The sequence below is a fragment of the Pundamilia nyererei genome, unplaced genomic scaffold (assembly GCF_000239375.1).
Source record: "Pundamilia nyererei isolate P.nyererei 1_Seehausen unplaced genomic scaffold, PunNye1.0 scaffold00053, whole genome shotgun sequence".
Classification (NCBI taxonomy): domain Eukaryota; kingdom Metazoa; phylum Chordata; class Actinopteri; order Cichliformes; family Cichlidae; genus Pundamilia; species Pundamilia nyererei.
Window position 1 is genome coordinate 2,732,697 of NW_005187454.1, and position 21,489 is coordinate 2,754,185.

The following is a 21,489-nucleotide window of genomic DNA, read 5'->3' on the forward strand; positions in this document are numbered from 1 at the left end:
TGTGTGTGTGTGTGTGTGTGTGTGTGTGTGTGTGGTAGTGTTTTTATTTCCTGCACCTGTGATGCTGTCAGCCTACAGAGCATTTGCAGATTTACACTAAGAAGTCTAGCAGAGCCCCTTAATGATACATATGGCCATGATTTATGAATGCATGTGTGCATTGGTATACACAGAAGTGCAATCATATACACTGCATACGTTGTTTGTCTACTATATGATTTGTGCATTTGGGATTTTATTGGTTTTATCTGACATATGTACAACCTTTGTCTATACTTTGGTGAATTACAGTAGAAAATACTTACTGGTGTTCTGGTATCATCACAAACGTACATCCAGCATTCACTTCAATAATCTGATTATAATATAATCATTTATGAGGTGAGAGTTCAGTTAAAGGAGCACCTCATAACTGATGTTCATTTTATTCAGTGTGTGCGTGGAGTTGAACTACACACAGCAGAAAGATGTTAGAAGCAGAGCAGTAACACGATTATTAAACCTTCAACCAAAACTGCTTTTAATAGAAAGGCAAAACAAAAGCACACAAGCAGAAGAGCCCTGCACTATGCAAACATGTGCCCACCACCCCCACCTACCCACCACCATGCAGAAAACCAAAAGTCTTCATGCTTTGTGTTTTTTCTTTCAATGCTAAGGCCAGGCCAGCCAGTTCCAGCCTCCGTCTCTGTCTCCGTCCTCCTCTCTGTCGCCTTGCTCAGAAGTTCAGGTCACTCAGTTTATTCGTCAGTTTGTGGCTTCCTGCCTGCTGGTGTCCGACTCCAACACTGAGCTGTCCTACGTGCTGCCTTCTGAGGCTGTCAAGAAGGGCTGTTTTGAGAGGCTGTTTCAGGTACATTTACACAAGCAAAGAAAACTCTTCTGTTACAGAATAAACTCACAGCCATTGATCGCAAGGTTGGTAGTTTGATCCCTGGTTGCTCCCAGTCTGTATGCCAAATATCCTTGGCCAAGATACTAACCTCAAGTTGCTCATCAATGCATCCATCAGAGTGTGAATGTTTGATAAAAAACACGTGTGTAGAAAAAGAGTAGAAAAAAGTGCTGGTGTGAATGATGAGTAGAAAAGCAGGTCATTTACATCCTTTCTGATGCTGCTGCTGATTCTATACATGGTCTGGCTAATTGCATAAAAGACAATGTGTTTTAAATTTAATCTAATTCAATTCAGTTTTATTTATATAGCACCAAATTACAACCACAGTTACTTCAAGGTGCTTTTGTAAACTAACAACTCTACAATAATACAGAAAACAACTGCCTTGGTGGCTGTGGGAAGGAGAACTCTCTTTTAACAGGAAGTAGCTTCCTGCACAACCAGGTTCAGCAAGGAGCAGTGATACTCTGTGATAGGTCGGCCGTGCAGGGAGGAAGACAGTAGAACTGTGGAAGAGGGCCGTGGATTCATAATCGATGGATGGATGAATGGGTGGATTTGGCCTGCACCAAGCAGACCCCCCACCGGGCACCAAAGAGGCCCAAGCCAGGGGAAGCAACTACAAATGAGTAGCAGTAGAGAGGGAAACCCCCAACCTCCATGACCATGGCCTGCAGTGGGCAGGGCTCAGCAAGGCCCAGGCTCAGGCCTAGCCAGATATACATGTTCCCAAAAGGAGACGAGCAAAACTGAGAATGAAAAAACTAAATGGGATATAATAAAAACTTAAAATGACATAAATAAAGGACAAAGATGTGGAAACCACACAAGTAGTAGTAAAATGTTGAACTCAAAATGCTAGTACAAAGACCCAGCACTGTAAGTGTGACATAAAAAACAACTTTTTAACAGTGTTGCAGTACCCCAAACCTTGGCAGGTCTTAGCATGGTGTGCAGTGTCCTCAAAGAAGTGGACAAAAGAAGACCCATAAAGGCCGACAAACTTCAGTTCAGTTTTATTTATATAGAACCAAACAACAGTCGCCTCAAGGTGCTTTATACTGTAAGGTAGACCCAACAATCATATGACCCCCTATGAGCAGCACTTTGGCGACAGTGGGAAGGAAAAACTCCCTTTTAACAGGAAGAAACCTCCAGCAGAACCAGGCTCAGGGAGGGGCGGGGCCATCTGCTGTGATTGGTTGGGGTGAGAGAAGGAAGCCAGGATAAAGACATGCTGTGGAAGAGAGATTAACAACAAGTGTGAAAACCTCCCGGAGCAGATAACCAGTATCTAAAAGCCACGTCCTTTAGAAACGGGGGAAACATACAGCACCTGACACAGGACCACCTGCACCCGGCCCTTCATTTGACCTACTGTTTGCTGAAGTCTCATCAGAAATGATCTAACTGTAAGAGTGGCTGTCAAGAAGCCATTCTTAAGGAAGTATGCCAAGTTGTGCAAGAACTAGACTGAAACAGGCCTTAAGAATGAAGCCAAGCGTTTCATTTTTGTATCCAATCCTCAGTTTGTAGCAATCAAAAGAAAGCTGAGCATATTTATCGACCTTTAAAACATCTTGACATAAATTTGTTATGATGTTTTACAGGTCGATCTCATAGTTTAATGTGACAATTAAGCCAGCAGTGTTGCTGACAGTACTGACAGGTTGTGATCTATCATGGAGTACCGTCTGGTAAGCATTGGCTTCATTTTTTAGTGATCCCAAACACACTGCAGTGCAGTAAAAGCATATCTGGGTAGACAAATTCCCAGTGAAACACTATCAGCCATTCACTGACCTGCCCAGGAACTCAATGTTATTGTAGCGGTGTGGAATCATCTTGACAGAGAATGAAGCAAAAGGCAGCAAACAGCCACAGATAAGCTTTGGGATCTCCTTCAAAAAGCCTGAATAAGTATACATGAAGACTACTTCCAAATAAAGTTCATTCTTCATTCTGTGCTGAAGAATAAAGGCGGTCATACATAAAGACAGACTTTGTACACAACAATCTTCAAACTCTCATTTTGCCTTATTTACTAATTTGCCATTGTACCTCCAGGCTTTAGAGAAGAGCTTGGACTCCCTGGCACTGACTAGTTTTGGGGTAATGGACACCACCTTAGAGGAGGTCTTTCTCAAAGTGTCTGAAGAGGACCAGTCTCTTGAAAACAGCGATGCTGGTGAGCACATGTTTCTTATATGTTCATATGTGTGTTTTGACTTCATCGGTTGGCACATGGCTGACATGATTACCTTCTTCCCACCCCTGTTATCTCTGAGCAGACGTAAAGGGTTCGCCAGGGGGGAGCTCTGTAGGGAAATCATCAATCGGTTCAGAAGGTTTGGGGGGACCACAGGGTGAGACAGGATCCCAAGTGGAGCCTGAAAAGCCAACGGTGGAACTAAACAATCTGGTGAAGTGCTCCACACTAAGCCAGAGCCAGTCTTCTCTAATGTCCTCCTCATCTGTCGGCTCAGTAAGAGGCGATGAAGGAGGGCTATATACCGACTTCTATGGAGATTACTGTCCGCTCTTTGACAACAGACAGGGGGCTGACTCTGCTAGCCTCCAGGGTAAGACAACAACAACAGCAGATGTACTCTTGTTTGATCGTTCTTTGCCACATCTTTCATGAATTTATACACAAATGAAAAACATTTTTGTTTGTTTGTTTGTTTTTTGCTAGTTTATTAAAAACATCTTTACATTCTCTTACTCTGCTGAGGCAAATGATGGTGTGGTGCACTCTATTGGTTTGAGCATCTTTAAAATGTGTCAAGAAATGATGGTTGGAGACCAGATGATGCAGAGTGACAGTGAATCCAAAATTTGGGAAAAAAGGACCTTAATAAAAGAACAAGTCAATCATCCGTCCATCCTTCCCTCCCTTGTTATGGGGGCAACAGCCTAAGCAGAAAAGCCCTGATCTCCCTCTCCCCAGCCACCTCACCCCACCAGTGTGTTATGGATTTGCTCCAAAGCCTCCTGCAGATGGGTCATGCTGACAATATCTAACCTAGGAGGCACCCAGGCAGCGTCTTGCTCTTGTTCCATCTGAGGTTTGACTAATGGACGAGCTGTCCCTGAGAAGAGACCTTTCTAGGGAAGCTGAGGAGTCTGACCCCCATGTCTTTATCCTGTCTTCCTTCTCTCACCCCAACCAATCACAGCAGATGGCCCCGCCCCTCCCTGAGCCTGGTTCTGACGGAGGTTTCTTCCTGTTAAAAGGGAGTTTTTCCTTCCCACTGTCGCCAAAGTGCTGCTCATAGGGGGTCATATGATTGTTGGGTTTTTCTCTGTAGGTATTATTGTAGGGTCGACCTTACAGTATAAAGTGCCCTGAGGCGACTGTTGTTGTGATTGGGCGCTGTATAAATAAAATTGAACTGAAAGAAACCCTCTGATCCCCCCCTTCTTAAAGATGGGACTCACCACCCCAGATCTCCATGCAGTGCTGCAGAGGAGTATCAATCAAAACAGCCCCACAAGATTTGGAGCCTTTACGAGCTCAGGGCAAACCTCCTCAACCCCAAGGGCATGGCTAGGCTCTTGGTCCTCTACAGAAGATGTGTCAGTGGATTAACATGCTTAAAGTATTCCTTGCAATGCCTGACTACATCATGAGTTCAAGTCAGCAGCACCCACACCCACTACACACTGTAAGTAGTGCTCTGCTTTCCCCTCCTGTACCACTCGTTTGCCAGAATTGCTTCAAAACAAACTGAAAGTCTCTTCCCATGAAGTTTTTGCTTCAGTTACTGCACGAGCCGCCTTCTCTTGGTCTGCCGGTAACCGTCCGCTGCCCACAGTGTAGTAAGCCCAATAAAAATTCTTCTTCAGCTTGAGGTTTACCCTTACCTCCTCTGTTCACCATTTGGTTCAGGGATTACCACCACAACAGGCAATAGCATCTTTGCCGCAGCCTCAGCAATGGAGATGGAGAATATGGTCGATATAGACTCAATATCAGCCTCCTTCAGACTGCTGTCAACATTCTAGTTGAAGAATTCCCAGAGCGGAGCCTCTGCCAGGCACATTTAGGCGTGCCAGGTTCAATATCCTCCCCCACCACCTGATCCTACTCATTACCAGGCGGTGGTCAGTTGATGGCTCTAGCCCTCTCTTCATGCGAATGTTCTGGATAGATCAGAAATCTGATAATACAATAAGACAACTGACCATCAACCTACGGTGTCCTGGTACCATGTGTGTGTATGGGCACCCTTATGTTCAAAAATAGTGTTCGGTATGAACAAACTGTGATTTGCACAGAAGCCAAAAACAGAACCCTGATCTGGTTCGGATCAGGCCATTCCTCCCAGTCACCCCCTTCAGGTCTCACTGTCCACGTGAGTGTTGAAGTCTCCCAGTAAGAAGACAGAGTCACTAGATGGAGCAGTGACTTGAACAGTCCAGGACCTCTCCAGGAGACATGTGTTGAGCCTGCTATAGCCAATATCTCTCAACCTCACACACTAACTCAGACTCCTTCCCCACCAGAGAGGTGGCATTTCATGTCCCAGCAGCCAGCCTCGATATCTAGGGATCAGACTGCCACAGCCTCCATCCCTGACCACTGCCTGACACATGCGATGTTTGAATGGATAAAATGTCAGCCAAGGCACGGACAGAATATCTGTGGAGGGATATAAAGATGGGATTCACAGGCACTTCCATGCATGTCAAACAGAATTTAAGATAACTGAACAAACAGGTGGTAAATATTTATCTAAGATGACTTAAAGTTGAACACGTTTTCAAAGGAAAGAACAGACTTTTTGTTTTATAAAAACACACAGTCTCATCATGAGTTTAGATGCTCATGATGAATCTCATGGCTCGTTTCAGGGTTTAGTGACTTATATTGTCAAAATTTAGATGAATATTTTCATCAGTTTATTAGTTAATACATGCAAGTGACAATGCTACAACATTAAATGTTTTTTTCTTAGTTTTTGTTTTTCTTTAGATCTTTTTTCTTTTCATGCTTCTGGAATAAAAATGCTCATATAGTGTGAGCACTAAAGAATCATACAGACTGGTTGTGATTACTGTTCTCATCCATAATTTGTCAGTTTGTCTATTTCATGTTTTAACTTTTTCACTTTAGGAGATGCAGAGAACCCCTCGTCACCAGAGCCCGAGGTGCTGGAAGGGCAGGGCACCTTCAAGCTGGAGGGTTGGTGGTTGAAACTGAGCCAGTTTCACGGACTTATTATCAAGAGGTTTCACTGTGCCAAGAGGAACACCAAGGGTCTCTTCTCTCAGATCCTCCTGCCTGCCTTCTTTGTCTGTGTGGCCATGACCGTGGCCTTATCTGTGCCCGAGATCGGTGAGATTTTACTCGTCCTTTGCTGGTTGTAATATTGCTGCTGTCCCACCTTAATAAGAAGATGAACAGGATTGCAGAAGTTGTCTGTATACTGTTAAACAGTTCAGTATTTAGATTATGGTGAATACAGTTTTGTACAGAGCTCCTAATACTTTAACAGTCTATTACAAATAAACTGCTGAGCGGGCTCTCAGCAGTTCAGACGATATAAGTTGTTGTGATTTGGCCACATGTAAATAAAACTGTATTGAATTTTATATTCATCGAACAGTCTTTGCTCGTAAACATCTTCCTAAAATAGAAAAACTTAAAATACGTGGATCAAACTTTACAAGACAAATGTTTGAACCAAAGTATTAAAATGAATCATGAAGGTGGTACACTAAGATTAGCAGCAAAGAAACCGAGTAATAGAATAGAATAGAATAGAATAGAATAGAATAGCCCTTTACTCCTGCACGATTGACAATGACAATAAAGTATCGATGGTAAGACAGCAGGAACAAATCTATACAAACAAGAGAAAGGCACATATTGGAGAACAGGTTGCAAAGCGCTTAGAAGTAGTGATAAGGACCCTGAGTCCACGAGTGATGACTGATGAGGGTTACTCAGACCAGACTGTTGAGCTGGGTTGGCAGGGTGGGGTGGAACCCAACTGACCTGAGACGTGAACCAGAACCAGCAGTGGGTCAAACGGGTAATGCTGCACATTTAGTCAGCAGGCGTGACTGTGATCGCTGCCGCCATGATTGTTGATTTTTTGGAAAGCGTAAATGGCGAGGAGGAGTTTTACACACAGTGCCAGAGATTCATGTCCGTGTCCTGCAGCAATCACCTGAAATATTCAGAAAAGAGCCCCCATATTTGTAGCAGAAACACGCACATATGTGAGTGTGTTTCATGTTTAGATTTCACATTTTATATAAGAACAGAGCAGCGTAGTTAAATAATCATTTTATGCTTTCATGCTTAGAAACGGAGAGCATCAATAATCATGGACTGAAAGCGTCACTTTGTCGTCTTGTTGTTAAGTTTGGCTCATTGTGACTCGTGTTGCTATGAAGACTGTGTGATATACCAGGGTGGAGGGTAGCAGTAGCTGGTGAGCACGCTCACTTCAGTCGATATTTAAATTATTTGTTTATTTTATTCACTCAACAGTTAAAACAGTGGAGCTACTAAACGAATGAAATACATGGGTTTCTAGGGCTCAGTGCACTTTATTTTTACAATTAGCTGTAAAATCTACGTAAAAAGATCCCTGATTAATGGATGGATGTTGTGTGTGAATTCTTTTACAGGAGATTTGCCACCCTTGATCTTGTCCCCATCTCAGTATCATAACTACACCCAACCAAGAGGCAACTTCATCCCTTATGCCAATGAAGACAGACCCCAGTACAGGTAGGATGATGTTTAATTTACTGATATAACTCATGCAGATTTTTATCATTAAAACTAAATATTGCAGATGTTTCTTTGACAGTGAAGTCACATTTCTCAGCTGTACATTTACCAAACAAACTGTTTGTGTTTGACTTCTTTTATATTACTCGATATTAGAAAAGGAACTGCTCGTGCTCACTCTAGTGCACGCTAGCCTGAAGTAAAGCAAGTACAGCAACTTGACTGACAAATAACAATGTCTGATATCTCTGTGAATTAAACTGGAACATCGCGTCATGTTTTCAGCAAATAAAAATTCAGCATGCTTGATATTATTTATACTAAACTGTCAGGTTTAATTAGCGTAGACGCCCTGATTGTAACTGTCCTACGTAAGTCCCCACACTGCTGTAGCAACTTGTCTTTTGCTTAGTAAACAGCTGCATATAAGAAAGCTCTACCAAGACATGGAAAGGGTTTCTGGTGGTGAATCATCTCCACATCAGTAATGAAAGGATTAGTTTCAGTATATGTGGCTAAATTGTCAAGTTGTGTGATGATGTGTGCTGATTGTTTATGCCTGCTACTGTCACCCTTACACACAACAGCCAAAGTGACCTGTGTTAAAAACGATATAGCCTTGTGTTAGCAGGACTGTCAGCGATGAGCGTGCCAAGCATAACTGTGGTTCAGGGTCATGGACTAACTCGATCACCTCATATATTATTCCATGGAGTCCTGTCACCTCGACCTGTAGCAGAGCTTAGCAAGGTTGACCAGAAGAGATCTTATGAGTCCAAATACTGGAGCCTTTAGACGCTGAAATAAGCTGTTACTTTAAACAGAATCCTGGTGCACAGCAGCATTTTGCTCAAGTCAACACTGACACAGTGGAATAAAAAGAAATGTGACTGACACATCTTTGGTCCACTCTCAGGAACAAGCTGTCACCAGACGCCAGCCCACAGAAGATCATCAACACCTTCCGCCTGCCCTCGGGTATCGGTGCTACTTGTATCCTCAAAACCCCCTTCAACAGCACCCTGGACCAGCTGGCACAAACCCTCAACCCCAATGCCAATAACTCCAAAACCCTAGCTGCCAAATACTTTGATTCTATGTGTCTGGACTCCTTCACTCAGGGCGTCCCCCTCTCCAACTTTGTGCCCCCACCACCTTCGCCAGCACCTTCAGATGACCCAGACTCTAATTTTGAGGACGGTCTGTGGAACCTAACAGTCACTCCTCCAATTACAGTTCATAGTAAGTGCTTCCATAATATGCGTGCGACCAATTTAACGTATGTAGCTCTAGATCTGAAAATCAAGACTTGACTTAAACAAAAAATAATTAAAGGAACACTTTGGAAACACATCATCATGCTGCATGTCTGAGGTGATGTGGTCCAGGTAATATATATTAGGAGTGAAGGATGACACATCATTTGATGAAAATGATCAATCTACAGAGGGCTGAAGTCAGAGTGAAAAAATGATGCAGCATGCGAGTGTGTTTGGTGGGAAATTAATTGCAGCAAATGCATGCATGTACTTTCTCTATGGCTTCTCCGGACCCGTTCCCGTCTGTCTCACAGTAACAATAACAGGGCACCACTGCTGGACCTGCCAGTTCTGGTATGGTTAAAGGCCAGTCAGGCTCCACAGTGCTGGGCAGTGACCACAGGGCCCCACTAAAGGACCTCGGGCTCTCAGGCCCTGCTGATGATTGTTGGGTTAGAGACATTGACAGCAGTGGGCTGCTGGCTGTCACTTGTAGGTCTCTGGCAGCACTCGTCCTGTTCCACCTGCAGAAAGGAGCAGATACTGGTACAGCTGATGGGTTAAGGACTTTGTGCGGTCCTGTCCAGCTATCCTAGCCTGTGTCTCACCGAATGCTGAGACACAGATAACCTCTGATAATGAAATGTATGGATGTGCCTCGCTGTAGGAGTTGGCCTGCCTGTGCAGCGTCTGCAGGGTGCAGGGAGTACTTCATGCCACCAGTAATGACGCTGCAGTCAGAAAAGATAAGGAGACGAACACTGTCGGTGGCCTTAATCTGAAAACCATTTCTGTTTGGGGGTTGTCTCGTTGTTGCCCATCTAGTCCACCTGGTGTTAATATTATTAACACCAGAGCAGCTGAAACTGATCAATAACCCCTCTGCTCCTTACCTGACCAGATCACCAAGTTTAATTTATGTGATGCCATACTGTGATTGCAAAGTGTTCCTTTCATGTTTTTAAGCAGAATATTGTTATTGTCTTATTATATTTTGCTAATGTGGACCAATAGACACGTACAGTGATGCCTACATGTGTCTTGGCTCGTTGGGAGAGCTAATAAATCATTTCTAACACAGTTTATTCCCCCTGTGTTTTTTCTGTTTTGAGAAGTCCACGTGGACTAAGGAAAAGATCCGCTGAATGAATGATGACTCTTTCACTTTTGCTTAGAGCCTGTTACATCTCCACCTACCTTTCCCTTGTCCATCCATGAGCCGGTGCGCTGCGTCTGCTCTATGCAGGGGACAGGCTTCTCCTGTCCCAGTGGGGTAGGAGGACAACCCCCTCTCATGAAGGTGGTGACCGGTGACATTATGGTGGACATCACAGGCCGGAACGTCTCTGAATATCTGCTTTTCACATCAGACAGAGTGCGGCTGCACAGGTAGGACGGCTGCTGGAGCAACTCTAAGGAAACAGCCACACAACAGAAATACTGACAGCATACTGCAAACTGATGCTTTGACTTTTCAGTGTAGAATCTAATTGCACAAAATACTAGTTGGATCACCTTAGTTTAAACAGAATTATAACTTATATGTTATATGCCATGGGCTGCTACTGGGACCTCCTGAGCCTGAGTAGCCGCGAGCTCCCCTCAGAGTACACAGCAGGCATCATTGCTGAAACATGTGAACACAGAGACACAGCATATAAGGCAAAAACAGAGTTTGTACAGTTCTTTATTCTTCCACACAGCCTAAGCTCTCTTAGGTAATCTTCAGGAACAGTTCTCCAGGCTTCTTGAAGGATATAGCAAAGCTCTTCTTTAGGTTTGCTTAGTGCTCTGGCAGTGTTTGGGATCATTGTGATGTCTGTGAAGGTTCTCAGTTCAGGTCATTATAGTCTAAGGAGCTCAGAAAGAAAAACATCTGGACTTTTTTAACTTGCTTGAAGACGTTTTATCTCCCATCCGAGAAGCTTCTTTAGTTCTAAGAGCAACTGGTGGAGAGTCCCAGATTTTTAAGCCCTATGGGAGTGTCTCTGAGAGAGTCATGGACCCGGTATTGATCCTCTGCCTAATCACGCGAGCCAAGGCGTGAAAACGGATGTGGATGAACCAGTTTGTGTCTGAGTGTGTGGCTGGGTCTGAAGTACACTGGGATGTCGTGCTGGGAGAAGACTCCTGAATTTCTCTAATAAACGCGCTACATGAGGGCTGACAGTGCTGCTCTGTTTGTCCTTCCGATTTTCTCTAGCTGGTGTCTGATCTTCTTTTCTGTGCATCTTTGCTGACTTGATGAGCTTCCTTTACATGTGTGTGCTCCTTCTTTTTCCCTTCAGGCTGAGGCTTAGGGCTGTGGTGGCTGTAGCTCAGGTGGTAGAGCAGATCAGCTACTGGTTGGAAGGTTGGTGCCTTCCCCAGTCTGCATGTCAAATATCCTTGGGCAAGATACTAACCGCAAATTGCCCTCTGATGTGTTCATCAGAGTGTGAATGTGTGTGAATGTAGATTAGTTTGCACTTGTGTTTAGTGCTTGTGTGAATGGGTGAATGAGGCATGTTGTATACAGGACTTTGAGTACTCTGGGAGAGTAGAAAAGCACTCTGTAAGAATCAGTCCATTTACCATCAGGCTTAGAGGGAACATGTTCTGCCCGGTGGTGTAGGGTCCTGATTACTCCAAGTTTGTGTTCCAGAGGGTGATGGGAGTCAAAGAGGAGGTACTGGTCCGTGTGTGTGGGCTTCCGGTAAACTTTGATGTTGAGGTTGCCGTTCTCTTCAATGTGCAGAGCGCAGTCCAGGAAAGGCAAACAGTCGTCCTTTGTGTCTTCCCTGGTGAACTTGATGTTCTTATCCACAGCGTTAATGTGCGCAGTGAAGGATTCCACTTCTTGTGTCTTGATTTTGACCCAAGTGTCGTCCACATATCTGTACCAGTGGCTGGGTACTCTTACTTTGAAAGAGCCAAGAGCCTTCCTTTCCACTTCCTCCATGTAAAGGTTGCTACAATAGGTGACACGGGGGAGCCCATGGCACAGCCATGTTTTTGTCTGTAGAAGCCTTCGTTGTATTTGAAGTATGTAGTGGTGAGGCAGAGGTCTAACAGGGCGATCGTGGCTCAAGAGTTGGGAGTTCGCCTTGTAATCGGAAGGTTGCCGGTTCGAGCCCCGGCTCGGACAGTCTCGGTCGTTGTGTCCTTGGGCAAGACACTTCACCCGTTGCCTACTGGTGGTGGTCAGAGGGCCCGGTGGCGCCAGTGTCCGGCAGCCTCGCCTCTGTCAGTGCGCCCCAGGGTGGCTGTGGCTACAATGTAGCTGCCATCACCAGTGTGTGAATGTGTGTGTGAATGGGTGGATGACTGGATATGTAAAGCGCTTTGGGGTCCTTAGGGACTAGTAAAGCGCTATATAAATACAGGCCATTTACCATTTAACAGTGTGCAGATCTGATCGGGTGTGAAGTTGGTCCTGTCCTCCAAGGAGCTGTCTTCTTGTAGTCGTTGTCTGACAGTCTCCACGGCCTCCGTGGTGGGTATGCAAGTGAAGAGAGAGACTACATCAAAGGACACCATGGTTTCATCTGGATCCAGGGGAAGTTTCTGGACCTTGTCGGTGAAGTCGTGGAGTTCTTGATGTGATGGTCCCTACAAGGGGCGCTAGGATGGTGGTGAGGTGTTTGCAGTGTTGTATGTGGCTGAGGTTATGCTGCTATCAATGGGTCTGAGTGGGACTCCTTTGTGGATCTTTGGAAGTCTACAGGGTATTACATCCCCTTCGTCATGTATGATGAAGAAGCTTCTCGGATGAAACGTCTTCAAGAAGCTTAAAGATGTCCAGATGCTTTTCTTTCCGAGCTCCTGAGATCATTGTCATGCTGAAAAGTAAATCATCAATCAGACACTTTCCAGATGTTATTAATGGTGGATCAGTATTTGCTGGTACTTTTCTGAATTCCTAAGTCCGTTAATTTTGCCAAGTCATACTTATTGTAATTGTGCTTTGCTCTTTGGCTACACTTCGTCTTGATTTCACATGGATACAGTAACATGCACATACTGGTTTTCTGTCAAATTAATTTTGTTACAGATATGGTGGTTTAACAGTGGGCAACATTCAGAAATCAATCCCAACATCTTTTGGGAGAAATCTTCCACCTATGGTTCGTAAAATAGCGGTGCGCAGATCAGCTCAGGTAAAGGCAAAGACGCAATGACTCTAAACTGGACAGGTACAGTATACAATACTGCTAACAGTGCAACTTACTGTGTCCAGGTTCTCTACAACAATAAAGGCTACCACAGCATGCCAACGTATCTGAATGTCCTCAACAATGCCATCCTGCGTGCCAACATGCCTCCCTCCAAGGGCAATCCTGCTGCCTACGGTAGACACGCCAGATATAGCTGCTGAATAAAGTTGTGCCAGTTCGGTTGGTTATTTTTAACTACACAACAGATTGTTTGTTCTGTTTGTTTGCAGGAATCACAGTAACAAACCACCCGATGAATCGCACCAGTGCCAGCCTTTCTTTAGACTATTTGTAAGTGTCTGTGGCTTTACCTCATATATTTATGTGATAGATTCACATTTCTGTTCACGTAAACGATGAGTCTTCATTGTTGGGTAGCTCTGGAAGAAAGCAGACCATCTACTAATCAGAAAGTTGGTGGTTTGATTCCTGGCTCCTCTAGTCAGCATGCCAAGAATCAGTTGTTCTCCCATGCATCCAACAGAGTATGACTGTGTCAGTGTTATATAGAAAGCACTTCAATAGATGAAGCACAGAAAAAGTGTTTGTGTGAATGCGGCAGGTTGTATAAAGTGCTTTGAGTGTTCAGATCGAATAGAAAACCCCGATGTCAGAACCCGTCCATTCAGCATTCATCAAACAGAAAAGTTAGTCATAGACTTCCTTAACCCTCAGCTGTAAAACACTGGGGGTCGTCACCCTTCATGGACACGCTACTTTGTGAACACGATAACTCAAGAACAAGGCGACATATGATTTTCAAATTGATACCATCGGTGCATCTCCTAAAAGTCTCAGATGAGTTTGGATCCTGTTGACCTTGACCTCAAGTTCTGCTAGGAGGCGTAGGAGTAGCGCTGGCAGCTGCTGGTATTTTGTCTCTTCTCTTCATTGGAGTTAAAGTATCTGAATTTTAGGAGCAGGACCCGCCTCCAAACAAGCTCCTTTAGCTTCTTATCTATACATGCTCCCCCAGCTCTACAAGCTGTTCATTCTCGTTTTCGTGCCCCACCCTCCCTCCCCTTTTTCAATTCTTTCACTTCTCATTGGTTCATGGGGGATCTGCCAGGCCCTGGAGCCGCCACCTGTCCCCTCTGAAGCCTTCCCCAAACTGCAGCTCAGTTCATGTTTAAGCCATTCACCTTTATCTACTACAAACACTGTCAAACCTAAAATGAGGACGTGGGTCCAGCGAGTGAATCCAGCCATATGGCTGATGGCTGCTACGCCCTGAGCCTGGTTCTGCCAGGCCTCTCTTCCTGTTGAAAAGACGTTCTCCTAAAAGGGAATGCTTCTCCTGGGCCAGTGTCTATTAAACCCCTTTTCCATTCGTATCTACTCAGATCGACTCGGCGAGGTTTTCAGGGTTTTCGGTTAGGTTGTAGTACCTGGTACCAGGTATGTTTTTAGTATCAGCTCGCCCGGGATCCAAGCAATCCGAGCAGGTACTAAAATGTGACATCATCAGACTGAATGCCACCGATTGGCTGGTCAGTAGCATCACTTGATGAGTCATGAGAGCGTCGGTTTCTATCACCTTTAACTGAGCCTACTCACAGACGAAATGCTGGTTTGGCAGCACGTAGTGAGGCTCCAGATGCTTTGAGTGTGAAGTAACTCCAGACGTCTCACACACCACAGCTGCTCTATCACGTGACGCATACTGCTCCGACGTGCTGAGGTCACTACCTGGGTTACGCCATGTGGCGAGTTATGTGAGGTACTGATATCAGATCATCCATCGCAATTATAACTGTGCTTCGGAAAAACAAATAGCAGAGGAGCCACAAAGAGGCCTGAGAAGAGGACAGAGACAGAGAGAGTGATTCCTCCTTTACTGTAAAGATTGATGTATAGCTTTAACTTCAGAGAGTTTTGCTTTATGAATGTTTCTATCAAAAGTGCTTTGAAATGACTGTTGAGGACCAAATACTGTCAACTGAAACTGAACTAGCTCTCCTCCTTGTTTTTGTACCTGCAGGCTCCAGGGCACAGATGTAGTGATTGCCATCTTCATTATTGTCGCCATGTCCTTTGTCCCAGCCAGCTTTGTGGTTTTCCTAGTAGCAGAAAAATCCACAAAGGCCAAACACCTGCAGTTTGTCAGTGGCTGTGACCCAGTCATCTACTGGCTAGCCAACTATATTTGGGATATGGTGAGGATGTGATGTTGCTGATGTGAATGTCTTACTAAATGCTTTAACGTGTGTGCAGCTCCTGGACATGGTTTCTCCTTTTATCTGTCCTCAGCTGAACTACCTGGTACCTGCTACATGCTGCGTTATTATTCTGTTTGTGTTTGACCTGCCAGCCTACACCTCTCCAACAAACTTCCCTGCTGTCCTCTCCCTCTTTCTTCTCTACGGGTGAGACATCTGTCTGCACACACGATTTTTCACCTTGGTTCTGAGTCTCTGCTCACATTGTTATGTAGTTTAGTTGTATACTGACTTCCATTAAATAGACATAATATACAGAAGTCAGTCCACTTCCACCACCTGCACTTCTCCTTGTAATTGTTTTAGCGCACAGTTCAGACGATTGGTGCTAATGCATTATATAAAGTAACATTTATAGGGATGCTTTTATTACTGCTAACATATTATCATCACTTTGCCTTTCTCTGATATCAGCTGCACACTTGTATTTTTAACAGCTGTAATTTTATAGCATTAGCAAGATATTTTCACAAACAGGGAAAAATATTAAAAACCACATGTCGTGGTGGTTCCGGTACAGTGGATGTCTCCAGGAGCACATTTTGTCATATTGACATGCAAACTCAACTCTAGTATCATGCTAGGTCCTGTTTAGGTGCAGTTTTCACAAAACTCTACTACTTGTCTAAATGTAAATGAAATACTAAGATCTTTTTATAAACATGGAAACATATAGCAAGTTTCTTTCTTCCTCTTTCCAGTTGGTCGATTACTCCCATAATGTATCCTGCATCCTTCTGGTTTAAGGTTCCCAGTACAGCCTATGTCTTTCTCATAGTCATCAACCTCTTCATAGGCATCACTGCAACTGTTGCAACCTTCCTTCTACAGCTCTTTGAACACGACAAGGTCTGTTGGATTCTTATATCTTACCTCAGACACACAGCCAAACACCATCACTCGTTTCCCCTTCAACAGCAAAAGTACAGATTTGATCTTTGAGTTAGATCACCTGCTCTTCCACATACTGGAATGAATACTACAAAATGGAAAAGTATCTGACATGACCTTTGCTTTTTACTGTATTTCTTTCTTTTACTTCTTTTTTTCTTTTTGCAGGATTTGAAAAAAGTGAACAGTTACCTAAAGTCCTGTTTCCTCATCTTCCCCAACTACAACCTGGGTCATGGCCTGATGCAGATGGCCTACAACGAGTACATCAATGAATACTACGCTAAAATAGGTACACTAAGCACCGAGAGGACAATTACAATAAAGTTAAATCTTAAACTACTATGATTTATTTAACAGAGATGAACCAACACTTCTTGCAAGAACCTAAAAGTTGTGCTATACATACTTAAAGATTTATAAGGGTATTCAGAGCACATTCTTAGTCTGGTGCTACAGAAGATTTGTTGAGAACAAAGATTTACAGTCTTGCAGGCTTTTTTGTTTTATTCATAATGATTTTAGGAGATTGAAGAGCAAAGCTGCACATTAAGTTGTTGTAATTATGTGTTTTAGGGCAGTTTGACAAGATGAAATCACCATTTGAGTGGGATATTGTGACTCGAGGACTTGTTGCAATGACAGTCGAAGGCTTTGTTGGCTTCCTCATCACCATCCTCTGTCAGTACAACTTTCTGAGGAACCCGCCGTGAGTTTTCTATATATAGTTTTGAACTGGATGCCTAAAACTTAGTTACACAGAGGGTCGTATGCTGAGAGATCTACAGTTAGAGTTGGCTGAGGACTGTGCTAAAAATGTACTTACAATATAAACAAAGGGTATGTTAAAAACACAACTAAGCATGAATGACTTAACAACAGGAAAAAGGGGAAAAACCCCAGAACTTATGTACTGTACCAAGCCGGCACCAAAGCAGCTTTCAGATTGATGCTTCGTATATAAGACAAATAATGTAGTAGGGTTTCCTGCTGTTACACAGCTTTCAAATATCAGTGTGGCAGGGCGTGGTCTGAGGCGCAGCTGCTTAACAAAATAAAACAAAATAATTCCCCAGCCTTCATGCTCGGGTCGTCTACCAGAGGCCCGGGAGCTTGAGGGTCCAATCCAATTTTATTTATAAAGCAATTTAAAATACCCAGCACAGGACCAAAGTGCTGTACAGAAAACAAGTTAAAAACAGTAGAATAACAGAAAACAGCAAAAATACGTAAATAAAACACAGGGTCCTGCGCAGTATTTTAGCTGTTCCCAGGATTGACTCTGGACAGACAGAAATCTTAGCTCGCACCCTAGGGGGCGTCTCCCATTTTGACCTCGGGACTTCCAGGTTATACTCGGCACAGATGTTCCTGTACACTATGCCGGCCACTTGGTTATGGCGTTCCATGTATGCCCTGCCTGCTAGCATCTTGCACCCTGCTGTTATGTGCTGGATTGTCTCATCTTTACACAGCCTGCACCTGGGGTCTTGCCTGGTGTGATAGACCCCAGCCTCTATGGATCTTGTACTCAGAGCTTGTTCTTGTGCTGCCATGATTAGTGCCTCTGTGCTGTCTTTCAGTCCAGCTTTGTCCAGCCACTGGTAGGATTTCTGGATATCAGCCACCTCTGCTTTCTACCAGTGGTACATAACGTGCACCCTTTGCAGAGAGCTCATTTCCGCCACTTGTATCTGCAATCTCGTTCTTTCGTTCACTACCCAAAGCTTGTGACCATAGTTGAAGGTAGGGACACAGAGAGCTGAAGGCAGGACATAATTAAGAGCTTCACTTTAATGCTCAGCTCTCTCTTCACCACAATGAACTGGTACAGCATCCGCATCACTGCAGGCACAGCACGGATTGGTGCTGTGCCTGCAGCACTCCCCTCGCTTGTGGATAATTATTATTAAACCTTTATTTAACTGGAAAATAGCACTATACCCTAAACAAGACTTCAAACAGCTGCAAACAGCTGAGCTGGAGGCCACCACCTGATGAAGCTAACAGAACCACATCGTCTGCGAAAAGCAGAAGGCTTTCACTTTTTCTGAGACCACAAAAAGTGAAAGCTTTCTGCCACTTGGCTGCACCTAGAAATTCTGTCCATAACAACTATGAAAAGAATCGGTGACAAAGGGCAGCCAAGTCCATCACCCACCGGAAACAAGTAAAACCTATTGCCGGCAATGCAGACCAAGCTCTTGCAACAGTTGTATAAGGATCGAATGGCCCGTAGCAATGGGCCAGACACCCCATATTCTCAGAGCACCTCCAACAGGACAGCCCGAGGGACACGGTCGAATGCCTTCTCCAAGTCCATGAAACACACATAGACTGGTTGGGCAAACTCCCATGCACCCTCAAGTATCCTTGAGAGGGTAAAGAGCTGGTCCAGTGTTCCACGACCAGGACAAAAACTGCATTGTTCCTCCTGTATCCGAGGTTGGACTAACGGACAGACTCTCCTTTCCAGCACCCTGGCATAGACTTTCCCAGGGAGGCTGAGGAGTGTGATCCCCCTATAATTGAAGCAAACCCTCCAGTCCCCTTTCTTGAAGATGGGAACCACCATCCCAGTTTGCCAGTCTAGAGCTACCGCCCCTGATCTCCACACAACATTGTATAGGCGTGTCGAGAAAGACAGCCCCACAACAACATCCAGAGTCTTCAGGAACTCAGGCCGAAGCTCATTTACCCCAGGGGCCACCAAGGAATTATTTAACTGCCTCAGTGACCTCGCCCACGGTGATAGACGACTCATCCCCCTGGTCCCCAGACTCTGCTTCCTCTATGGAAGGAAGAGTGGGATTAAAGAGGTCATTGAAGTTTTCCTTCCACCGTCCGACAGTCCAAATCAGCAGTGCTCCACCCACACTATGCAGAGTGTGGGTGGAGCATTGTTTTCCCCTCCTGAGTCACCTGACAGTTTGCCAGAATGAGGCAATCTGAAAGTCTTTTTCCATGGCCTCTCCAAGCTCCTCCTACAGTTTAAGTTTTTGCTTCAGCCGCTGTTAGGTTTAAATTGTTAAATGTTATCATTGTGTTACTTAAATTTGTAAAACTGTATGATCAAAGACATTCCTTTGTTTCTATTGCCATCCGCAGCCTGTTGACTGGTGGGGGAGGCTGTAGTGTTTATTGTAGGCACATCCTATGTGAGGGTTCTGCTTTCTTGTTTAGTAAGCTTCCTGCTTTTATGATCCTTTTGTGGGCAGGAGGTCACACAAACGCACCCCCAAACACACACACACACACACACCCTCTCGCACAGGCACACACACACACGTGCTTACACATATATGGTACCTTATCTTTTATAACCATAGGGGGGTTTACAATGGGTGGTGCTGTGTGTACTGTAACTGTTTTCAATGAAAGGCAGCAAGCGGAGGCCGGGGTGGAAGTGGTCTGAACGAGGGCAGAAGGGCTGCTCTGAGATCCTCCCTTGCACAAGTAAAATCGCTGTTCGTCTTGCTTCCTTAATGGGAATAAGTCTCTAAACCAGCGGCCTGTGGAAGCACAGACCCAACAGCCGCTGCCCGAGCCAAGTTCTGCTTGAAATTCTCAATGAAATTGATTTTCACTATTCTTTGCTTGTATATGGCTAACGTGAACACAGATGGCACGATACCACTTTTTTATGTCCGATACCGATATGATAAATTTGGATATCTCCCAATAGTGATATAAATCCAATAGAGCATATTTTATAATCAATGAAACGTTTGTTTTTTTCAATATCTTGCTGCATTTTGCACAAGTTCATACTTAAGTTTAAAAAACTAAACTAAACTAAAGCTATTCTGTTACACCTGTATGCAAAAAATACACTGCAGCCAAAATCTTTCATAGTTCAGCAAAACTGATCAATCTAATTTACTTAAACCTGCACCTCCTCCTCATTCTGGTATTTTAAAGAGTACTTAGTGGAAATATTAAACAACCTAACTAACATGCTTGCCAACTCCCAGCAAAAAAAATTTAAAAAAAAGGGAACCACCCCCCACCCTCTGCCTTATATTATATATTATATTATATATGCTTAATTGACGTAATCAAATTTAATTTAATGCACATGTAAAAGAAAATGCACAGAAATCAATTATTTTTCTACAATAATTAAATAGATTCAACATCTTTCTTGCACAGATGGTTCCCAAAGGAAAAAGTACTATAGCTTACTAGGGTATATTAGACTTAATAGTTCCTACACAATAATAATATTATAATGGTCTCCCACGCCACAGCCGCTCTATCACGTGACCACACTGCTGCGACGTGCTACGGTTCTGAGCTGAGTTACGCCGTGTGGCAAGTTTTGTGAGGTGCTTTTGGGATATTTAATGGATCGATTACATTTTTTATTTCTCTCCGATATCCGATCCAGTAATTTAGGTCAGTATCAGACCGACACCGATACGTAATATCGGATCGGTCCATCTAAATACACATACTTTTAAAATACAAATACGTTTAAAAAATGTTGTTGTAAAAGTCTTCAATACAGTTCTGTAACTGCAGACCAAGGAGAAACTATGCTCATATCCCCCTTCTTGTAGTTGATAAAAGATATGTAAAGACAAGTGGAATTACTTACTGACAGAGTGAATACGCTAAAAGATGACTGGAGTATATGTGCTTAGGAGGGTGCCGGTCAGCTCCAAGCCTATCGATGACGATGATGTAGACGTGGCCTGTGAGAGACAAAGAGTGCTGCGTGGAGACGCTGACAATGACATGCTGAAGATCAAGAACCTGACCAAGGTTAAACTTTAATATGTACTTTGCTTTTACACAACTGCATATCTTAAACTATTCGTTCAGTTATGCCATTACTTTAAAATGATCCTACTCTGTTAAAGTGGTCATTACTATCAAAAAGTTACATTGCCTGATCCTCAGGTATACAAATCCAGAAAGATGGGACGTATCCTTGCAGTGGACCGCCTGTGTCTGGGTGTCCGGCCCGGAGAGTGCTTTGGATTGCTCGGAGTAAATGGAGCTGGGAAAACCAGCACCTTTAAGATGCTGACAGGAGACGAGTGTACTACTGGAGGAGAGGCTTTCATTAACAGAAACAGGTTAGTGGCTGAAATAACAGAGTGCACTGTAAATGTGACTGTAACATTCTTAGCAGATACTTTAGCAGCAAAGGACATCAGACATCAAATACATGGGCACTGACTATAGGAAATGGTAAATGGCCTGTATTTATACAGCGCTTTACTAGTCCCTATGGACCCCAAAGCGCTTTACACATCCAGTCATCCAC

The 21,489-nt window shown here is 44.0% G+C and overlaps 1 protein-coding gene across 1 annotated transcript in view; it reads left to right on the forward strand.

Moving 5' to 3' along the window:
* Positions 1–21,489, forward strand: part of abca2 (ATP-binding cassette, sub-family A (ABC1), member 2) — a 97,669-nt gene that overhangs the window by 61,218 nt on the left and 14,962 nt on the right. Inside the window, exons 25-41 of the mRNA XM_013910945.1 lie at positions 660–853; positions 2,966–3,086; positions 3,190–3,480; positions 6,018–6,239; positions 7,544–7,646; positions 8,566–8,891; positions 10,084–10,297; positions 12,942–13,047; positions 13,128–13,239; positions 13,335–13,395; positions 15,086–15,260; positions 15,355–15,470; positions 16,025–16,172; positions 16,383–16,506; positions 16,791–16,923; positions 20,861–20,981; positions 21,120–21,399. Coding sequence (XP_013766399.1) covers positions 660–853; positions 2,966–3,086; positions 3,190–3,480; positions 6,018–6,239; positions 7,544–7,646; positions 8,566–8,891; positions 10,084–10,297; positions 12,942–13,047; positions 13,128–13,239; positions 13,335–13,395; positions 15,086–15,260; positions 15,355–15,470; positions 16,025–16,172; positions 16,383–16,506; positions 16,791–16,923; positions 20,861–20,981; positions 21,120–21,399 — 2,847 coding nt within the window. The remainder of the gene's footprint in view (positions 1–659; positions 854–2,965; positions 3,087–3,189; positions 3,481–6,017; positions 6,240–7,543; positions 7,647–8,565; positions 8,892–10,083; positions 10,298–12,941; positions 13,048–13,127; positions 13,240–13,334; positions 13,396–15,085; positions 15,261–15,354; positions 15,471–16,024; positions 16,173–16,382; positions 16,507–16,790; positions 16,924–20,860; positions 20,982–21,119; positions 21,400–21,489) is intronic.